Consider the following 8368-nt stretch of genomic DNA (forward strand, 5'->3'; position numbering starts at 1 on the left):
TCCCCCCCCTCTTCCCCCACCCCACCCCTCCCTCTCTCTCTCCCTTGCTCCAGGCACCATCCGGATCTCCTTACAGCTAATGCCTCCCTGGTTTCCAGCCTTCTGACCGCAACCTCGGCCTAGTCCCCACCGCCACCGCCATAGCCGCCCGGCCGCCTGTGAGCACCTCTAAGGCCCCGCACACCCCTCTGCTCAGAACCTTCTGGTGCCCGTGTTGGCCTGGTCCGCTGGCTCTGCCTTCCCAGGCAAATGCTGACCTTTGTTGGTTTCCTGAGTCTGGAACATTCTCCCTAGACATTTATTTTCTGACGGATGGGACGCAGGGCCTCCCACAAGCCACGGAAGAGCTTATCTTTTTATATTTGAGATGGGGGGGTCTCACGATGGGAACCCCCCCCCAGACTGTCCTGGAACTCAAGATCCTCTTGCCTCTGCTTCCTGATGGTGTGGCTGTGGCTACAGGCATGCACCACTATGCCCGGCCCCCCTGTCTATGCTTCCTGGCACTTGGAATTCGCATGCACCCATCAGCCCCAGCCCCAGATGTTGCCACATTCAAACTCACGCGGCCTGCCAGGATCAGGGATCTTCCCCTCACCTCCTCCTGGGCCCCTCTCCCTCACCTCTCACCACCGAGACCCGCCATGATCCAGCGAGGTTCTCTGCAGACGCAGGAAGTCCCAGGAAGAGCGGAGGGTCCAGGAGGACCTCTGAGCTGGGGACTGGCTGAGGCGGGTAAGAGAGAAGGAGGGAGAGGGCTGAGAACCCCCCACCCCCAACCCAGCGCAGCAATTGTAAATATTTAGCATTTCCTCCATGAGAACTGAGGCCCAGCTGCCAGACTCCCAACCCAGGGCTCCAGAGCCTGATAAGACAGGTCACTGCCCCGATGCCGCTTTCGCTTCTTTTCCTCCTAGCAGAGGACAGAGAATCAGGCAGTTCGGAGCCCAGACTCCCCCACACCCACAGCACACACAGGGGGACCAGCGATGGGGACCTTCACCAGGCACCTGCTGGGTGGCAGGTCGCAGTAACCTGTACACCTTTTTTCATAACTAAAGCTCAGAGAGGGTGAATGACTTGCCTATGGGTCACACAGACAGAAAAAGAGGTGACAGAATTCATTCCAGGGAGCTTGGCTCCTGAATGCACAAAGTAACAGACAGGAAGACACATTCAGGAGGTTGCACGCAGGGCTCAGTGGTAGGGGTGAGGCTAGATGGAGAAGCAGGGCAAAAGTAGTGGAGGAGCCCGAGCTGGTGTGGGTGTGGCTTGGGAAGGGTGGGGCTCAAATGTGGGGCGTGGCTAGAGCTGACGCAGCTTCCTGGTGAGGCGTAGAACAGGGTGGGTGTGGCTTGGAACTGGGGCGTGGCTAAGGTAGTAGGCGGTACACCTACATGGGGGGCATAGATCAGGAGGGGAGGGGACTGATGGTAGGGGCGTGGCCCAAAACGGGGCGTGGCTCAAAGGAGGGGAGGTGTGGCTACCTGGTGGGCAGAAAGCAGAAGTGGGCGTGGCTCAAGTAAGAGATGTAGCTGCAAGTATAGAACGGGGTGGGCGTGGTTCATGGGTGGGCGTGGCTAAAATCGTAGGTGCAGCTATGTGATAGGACATGGGACAGGGGGTGGGCCCGGCTCAGATGCAGGGCAGGGCTAAAGTAATAGGAGGTGTGGTCACATGGGCACAAAAACAGAGTGGGCGGGGCATGGGGCGGGGCTTGGAGGTAGGGGCGGGGTTAGAGTAGGAGGTGCAGCTACTTGGTGGGGCAAAGGACTGGGGTGGGCGTGGCTCCCTAGTGGGGCGTGGCTTGAAGGTAGGGGCGTGGCTCCAAGAAGAGTTGTTGCAGGCCTCTGGCATCTATACCCAGCAAACCCCTTCCCTCCCCCACACACAAACGGAAGCGTGATACGCATTCAGGAGCAATGCAGAATATCACGGCAACCCCTCCATACGACACTTCAATATTTAAGAGAAAAATACCACACACACACACACACACACACACACGGAGTCCAACTTGGAGATACTCCACGGTTTGAGCGTCTAGATCTGTGTTGCACACTTACGATCAGTGATCCACACACCGAGCAACACCCATCAGCCCCTGGCTGCTTGTTGCAGATATCTTTCTTTCACACACCCGGCCACATAGTCCCACCAGGCTCAGCCCACAGGGACGGAACAGGAAGGAAGACCCCTGCGGCCCATTTCTCACCGATCATGCAGAACCCCTCGCCCCCCACCCCGTCCCCAAGGCCAAACAAAGCCAGGTTCCCCAACCTGTGTGAGGAGCTGCTGAGCTCAGGCGCTAGTCCTTCCTCCTCCTTTCCACCGTCTTGAACTGGGGAGTAACCCGAGTGCACTCCAGGGCTCAGAGAGGAAATGGTCGTCCCGGATTTGAAGGGAGAAAGGCTGCCAGGCTGGGCTTCAGGCCTGAGGCGGGCCTCCCTCCCTTCAGCCCCCTTCCCAGCCCCCTCCGGCTTCCTCATTGGCAGAGAGATAGGGGGACATAGAGAGAGATCTGCCAGGAGAGCCTGGGAGCTGGGTGGATGGGGACAGGGACCAGAAGACCATGTCAGTTTGCAGCAGATGAAAAGGATGATGGGTGAAATTGGGGAGGGGGGAGTTTCAGACAGGGAGGGGGCAGAGAGGTAGAACTGGAGGAGAGGGGAGGGAATTGGGGAGAATGCATGGTGGAGGGGGGACTGGTGGGAGGGGATAAAGATGTTCAACCCAGCGAGGGGTGTCCCCCCTCTCCTCCTCCCCCCCACCACAAGGTTTTGGGGAGGAAGCCAAGCATCTTGAGGCCAAGTCAGGGGCTTGGAGTGGAAAGAAGGAGGAGGTGAGTTATTCACCGAATGTCTGGCTTGCCCAGAGTTGCCAGGAGGTGATGTGGACTTTCCATGTCTCGCCTCATGGACAGACAGGGCCCTGGACAGAAGAGGAAAAAGAGGCAATGGCTTCAGGCCCCGTCTGGTCTGTATCTGTCTGCATTGAGCATTGCCTTTAGGTCTCTTTGTTTGTGAATAAATAAAGGCATGGGGACACCCCCACGATATGGGTTTCGTTATCAGCCTCCAAGCCACAAAACGGCAGAAGCAGAGGCAGAAGGATGGTGAGTTCATATTCAAAGCCAAGCCAGTACAAGCTACTAGAGAGGCGTCATCTCAGAGACAGAGAGAACTGGGTAGGTTATTTCTGCGGGAAATACGGTACATGCATATCTGAAATGGGATGTAAAAAACCTTGGTGCAGTGGGCACTTACAAAAAATAATATAGGAGCCAGGAAAGTGGCTCAGTGGTAGAATGCTGGCCTCGCATGCTTGAGGCCCTGGGTGGGATTCCTCAACACCACAGAAAGCAGAAAAAGCTGGAAGTGACACTGTGTGTGGCTCAAATGGTATAGCGCTCACCTTGAGCTGAAGAACTGAGGGATAGAGCCCAGGCCCAGAGTTCAGGCCAACGACTGACTACTACTAATAATAATAATAATAGAAATCCTAGCTACACAGAGGCTGAGATCTAAGGATCACAGTACAAAGCCAGCTCAGCCAGGAAAGTCCACGAGACTCTTATCTCCAATTAACCACCAGAAAACCAGAAGTGGTGCTGTGGCTTAGTCATAGAGCACTAGCCTTGAGTGAAAAAGCTCAGGGACAGCAACCAAGCCCTGAGTTCAAGACCTGTGACAAAAAAAAAAAAGTGATGGAGCTGGTTGGTAGCTCACACCTGTAATCCTAACTACTCAGGAGGCTGAGATCTAAGGATCACAAGTCAAAGCCAGTCGGGGCGGGAAAGTTTATGAGACTATTTTTGTTGTTGTTGGTCCTGGGGCGTGAACTCAGGGCCTGGGCACTGTCCCTGAGCTTTTTCAAAAGCTTAAGGCTAATACACTACCACTTTCAGCCCTTATCACTTCCAGTTTTTATATGTTTAGAGATAAGAATCTCAGGTACTTTCCTGCCTGGGCTGGTTTCAAACTTTGATTCTCAGATCTCAGTTTCCTGAGTACCTAGGATTTACAGGCATGAGCCACCGGTACTGGTTCATACATCTACTATTTTTATTTTTTATTATCTTTTTGGTCATGGGGCTTGAACTCAGGGCCTGGGCCGTGTCCCAGAGCTGTCTTTGCTGAAGGCCAGTTCTCTACCACTTTGAACCACAGCGCCACTGAGACCAATCTTTAACCACCAAAAACCCAGAAGCAGAGGTGTTTCTCAAGTGGTAGAGTACTAACTAGCCTTGATCAGAAAAAGAAAAAAAGAAAGAAGGAACGAAAAAAAAAAGGGAAAAAAAGAACAAAAAGTTCAAGGACAGGAGATAGTGCATGCACACGCACACATACACATACAGAATGACAACGTAAAATAGGCTGGAGGGCGGAGCTAGCAATGAGGTATGGGAATGAATATGACATGAAAATAGGATGTGAGGGGGCTGGGAAGGTGGCTCAGTGGTAGAGCACTTGCCTTGCATGCCTGAGGCCCTGGGTTCGATTCCTCAGCACCACATAAGCAAAAAGAAAAAAAGCCAGAAGTGGCGCTGTGGCTCAAGTGGTAGTGCTAGCCTTGAGCTGAAGAGCTGAGGGACAGCGCCCAGGCCCCCCAAAAAAAAACCAGAAAAGAAAATAGGACGTCAGGCCTGTTGAAATTGTTTTGGGGTGGGAGTGTGGAGCTGTTAGTAAGAGTGACAGTGGGAGTTTCATCAGGAAAAATAAAAATTTAGCAGGTTAAAAAAAAGTTTCAGCTGGGAGCCAGTGACTCAGGCCTATAGTCCTAGCTACCCAGGAGGCTGAGGTCTGAGGATCATGGTTCAAAGCCAGCCCTGGGGAGGCGGGGGGAGCCTGGGAAGGTGGCTCAGTGGTAGAGCGCTTGCCTTGCATGCATGAGGCCCTGGGTTCGATTCCTCAGCACCACATAAGCAGAAAAAGCCAGGCGCTGTGGCTCAAGTGGTAGAGCGCTAGCCTTGAGCTGAAGAGCTGAGGGACAGCGCCCAGACCCAGAGTTCAGGACCACAACCGGACCCTCCTCAAAGCCAGCCCGGGCAGAAAAAGCTCTTGTGAGACTCTGATCCCCAATGAACCACTCAAAACAACAACAACAACAACCCTGGAAGGGGTGCTATGGCTCAAATGGTAGAGCACTAACCTTGAGCACACACAGGTTCAAGGACCGTGCCCAGGCTCTTGGTTCAAGCCCTGAATTGGCCAAAAACTAAAAAAGTTTTTCAATAGTAGAGCTGGAGGACATGGACAGAGGAGGGATTCGAACCCGTGTACCAGATTCTCTGACCGTCTCTGGCAGCAGAGCCCCGCCCCGGTTTCCTTAGAAACAGGCACGCCCACCATCTCCATAGCAACGCGTCCCATCGATTTCCCTCCTTCCCCCCCCCGCCCCGCAATCGCGCGCGCGGTGACGTCACCGGAAGGACGCCGGAAGTGAGCCTCCCAGCGCCGGAAACGGCCGCAGAAGCGACCTCGTGGAGGAGAAGGCAGCATGGGGCAGTCGGGGAAGGTGAGTGCGGGCTCCCGGGCTGCGAGGAGGGCGCGTGGCGGCGGGGTCCCCGGCGGCTCACCCTGCGGCTGGCCCCCCGGCTCTGTCCGTCTCCGCAGTCCCGGCACCAGAAGCGCGCGCGCGCGCAGGCGCAGCAGCGCAACCTCGAGGCCTACGCCGCGCAGCCGCACTCGTTCGTGTTCACCCGGGGCCGCGCGGGCCGCAGCGTGCGGCAGCTCAGCCTGGACCTGCGGCGCGTCGTGGAGCCGCTCACCGCCAGCCGCCTGCAGGTGTGTGCGCCCCGGGGAGAGGGATCCCGGGGAGAGGGGCCACGGGCCGCGGGGAGAGGGACCCCGGGGAGACGGGCCCCGGGATGGCTCCCTCCCTGCGTCCAGCCTGGGATCTGCTTCACGCGCGCTACGAAGTTCTCTCCCAGGAAGGAACCTGGAGCCCGCCCCCCCGCGGCTCAATGTTATTCGTTACTCAGGAGACCCGGAGTGTCGTGATTCCCATCTGCAATGACCTCTGCCCGATGTGGGATCTGTTCAGTATTGATCCCTTTCCCTTTTTTTTTTTTTAACAACGTGTAGGTTCGCAAGAAAAATTCCCTGAAGGACTGTGTGGCAGTGGCCGGGCCCCTGGGGGTCACACACTTCCTGATTTTGAGCAAAACGGACACCAGCGTATACTTTGTGAGCGGGCCCTCTTCATGTTTTGTTTCCTCACTAACTCCTCCCCCCAACCCCTCAGCCCCCATCCCCAGGCGGCCTCCTCCCATCTCTCATGATGAACCCCTATGCCTCTGAGCTGCCATGATTCTGGCTTCAAAGTAAACGCTCTGAAGAGATGGGACAGTGGTCCCACAGCCCAGGCCCCTGCCACCCGGCTGGATCCTGCCACATTACTCACCCCCTGTTTTCCTGCAGAAGCTGATGCGCCTTCCTGGAGGCCCAACCCTGACTTTCCAGGTCAATAAGGTAAGGAGCAGCAGTGGGGGAGAGGAGGGCTTGGGGACACAGCCCTAGGCCCAGGTCACCTACTCACCTCCTTGCCCTGCAGTACACGCTGGTGCGTGACGTGGTCTCCTCGCTGCGCCGGCACCGCATGCACGAGCAGCAGTTTGCCCACCCGCCCCTCCTGGTCCTCAACAGCTTCGGCCCCCACGGCATGCATGTGAAGCTCATGGCCACCATGTTCCAGAACCTGTTCCCCTCCATCAACGTGCACAAGGTGGGTCAGGCATCTTGTGGGCACAGGGTGGGGTGGAGGTATCAGGTCTCACGGAGGGGCTGGGACAGTGGCTCAGTGGTAGAGCGCTTGCCTTGCATGCCTGAGGCCCTGGGTTCGATTCCCCAGCACCACATAAGCAAAAAGAAAAAAAGCCGGAAGTGGCGCTGTGGCTCAAGTGATAGAGCACTAGCCTTGAGCTGAAGAGCTGAGGGATTGCACCCAGGCCCAGAGTTCAGGCCCCACTTCCGGACACCCCCCCCCAAAAAAAAAATCTCACGGACTTTCCTGCCCGGGCTGGCTTTGAACCGTGATCCTCAGATCTCATTTTCCTGAGTAGCTAAGATTAGAGGCGTGCGCTACCAGGTTCCAACTGAGCTTGTTTTTTGTTTTTGTTTTGAGGCTGGGTTGTGTAACCCAGTCCAGCTTTGAGCTCAGAGGCTTCTTACCAAGTGATGAAGTCAGGAGCCCCACCTTCCACCCCATGGCATTGTGGGTGTTGGGTTAGCTGTGTAACGAGCTGGGGCTTGGTAGAAATCTGATCTGTGCGTCCTTGGTAAAGTGCAGAACCAGTGGGCACTGCCCGCAGAGGCCTCCCCCCCCTCCCCCCCGGCCTGTGAACCCTCACCGGTGTGTGCTTGATTGACCCTGGTTCACGTGGCCCTGCCGCCTTTCCCTGGCAGGTGAACCTGAACACCATCAAGCGTTGCCTGCTCATCAACTACAACCCTGACTCGCAGGAGCTGGACTTCCGCCATTAGTGAGTGCTGCTGGGGGGGGGCAGGGGTGCGGTCGGCCCGGGTGTGCGGCTGATGACGTTGATGCTGCTGAGACCTCGTGATGGCTCAGCCTCAAAGTAAACGCGCTGACGCACTGTGGGGAGGGGGGACAGGAGTGTGGGGGGGGTCTGCCATGCCCTCTGATCGCCGCCCTGACCCGCCCCCCTCCCCCCTGCAGCAGCATCAAAGTGGTCCCGGTGGGCGCCAGCCGCGGGATGAAGAAGCTGCTGCAGGAGAAGTTCCCCAACATGAGCCGCCTGCAGGACATCAGCGAGCTGCTGGCCACGTGAGCAGGGCAGGCCGCGGGGCTGCGGTGCGGGGCTCCAGCTCCGGGGTCGCCCGGCTCAGAGTCCTGCCTGTCCCCCCCCCCCCCCCAGAGGTGCTGGGCTGTCGGAAAGTGAGGCGGAGCCCGACGGGGAGCACAACGTCACGGAGCTGCCCCAGGCCATCGCGGGCCGCGGCAACATGCGCGCCCAGCAGAGCGCCGTGCGCCTCACGGAGGTGAGGGGGGGCTGGCCCCCCGCTGCCCCCCAGCCTTGCATGAGGACTGATTTTCCTGTCCCCCCAGATCGGTCCCCGGATGACCCTGCAGCTCATGAAGATCCAGGAGGGCGTGGGCGCGGGCAATGTGCTGTTCCACAGTTTCGGTGAGGCGCGGCGGGCTTGGGGGGCCCGGCGGGGAGCGGCGCCCCGCCGCGGGGACGCCCCGTAAGCCCGTCCCTCCCCCTGGCAGTGCACAAGACGGAGGAGGAGCTGCAGGCCATCCTGGCCGCCAAGGAGGAGAAGCTGCGGCTCAAGGCGCAGCGGCGGGAAAAGCAGGCGGAGGACGTGCTGCGCAAGCGCGAGCGGCGCGAGGCCAACAAGTC

General features: G+C 57.8%; 2 protein-coding genes across 2 annotated transcripts in view; one reads left to right on the forward strand and one right to left on the reverse strand.

Moving 5' to 3' along the window:
* Angptl6 (angiopoietin-like 6) overlaps positions 1 to 2222 on the reverse strand; it is a 7563-nt gene extending 5341 nt beyond the window's left edge. Inside the window, exons 1-4 of the mRNA XM_013033930.1 lie at positions 2216 to 2222; positions 1317 to 1393; positions 851 to 913; positions 624 to 726 (exon numbers count right to left, since the gene is read on the reverse strand). Of these exons, the coding sequence (XP_012889384.1) occupies positions 624 to 726; positions 851 to 913; positions 1317 to 1393; positions 2216 to 2222 (250 nt within the window). The remainder of the gene's footprint in view (positions 1 to 623; positions 727 to 850; positions 914 to 1316; positions 1394 to 2215) is intronic.
* A 3209-nt stretch (positions 2223 to 5431) lies between these two features.
* LOC105999046 (suppressor of SWI4 1 homolog) overlaps positions 5432 to 8368 on the forward strand; it is a 5712-nt gene continuing 2775 nt past the window's right edge. The window contains exons 1-10 of the mRNA XM_013033931.1: positions 5432 to 5517; positions 5616 to 5786; positions 6087 to 6188; positions 6423 to 6473; positions 6556 to 6726; positions 7407 to 7483; positions 7681 to 7788; positions 7880 to 8003; positions 8071 to 8149; positions 8236 to 8365. Of these exons, the coding sequence (XP_012889385.1) occupies positions 5500 to 5517; positions 5616 to 5786; positions 6087 to 6188; positions 6423 to 6473; positions 6556 to 6726; positions 7407 to 7483; positions 7681 to 7788; positions 7880 to 8003; positions 8071 to 8149; positions 8236 to 8365 (1031 nt within the window). The 5' untranslated portion in view covers positions 5432 to 5499. The remainder of the gene's footprint in view (positions 5518 to 5615; positions 5787 to 6086; positions 6189 to 6422; positions 6474 to 6555; positions 6727 to 7406; positions 7484 to 7680; positions 7789 to 7879; positions 8004 to 8070; positions 8150 to 8235; positions 8366 to 8368) is intronic.

The sequence above is a fragment of the Dipodomys ordii genome, unplaced genomic scaffold (genome assembly GCF_000151885.1).
Source record: "Dipodomys ordii isolate 6190 unplaced genomic scaffold, Dord_2.0 Scaffold180, whole genome shotgun sequence".
NCBI lineage: Eukaryota > Metazoa > Chordata > Mammalia > Rodentia > Heteromyidae > Dipodomys > Dipodomys ordii.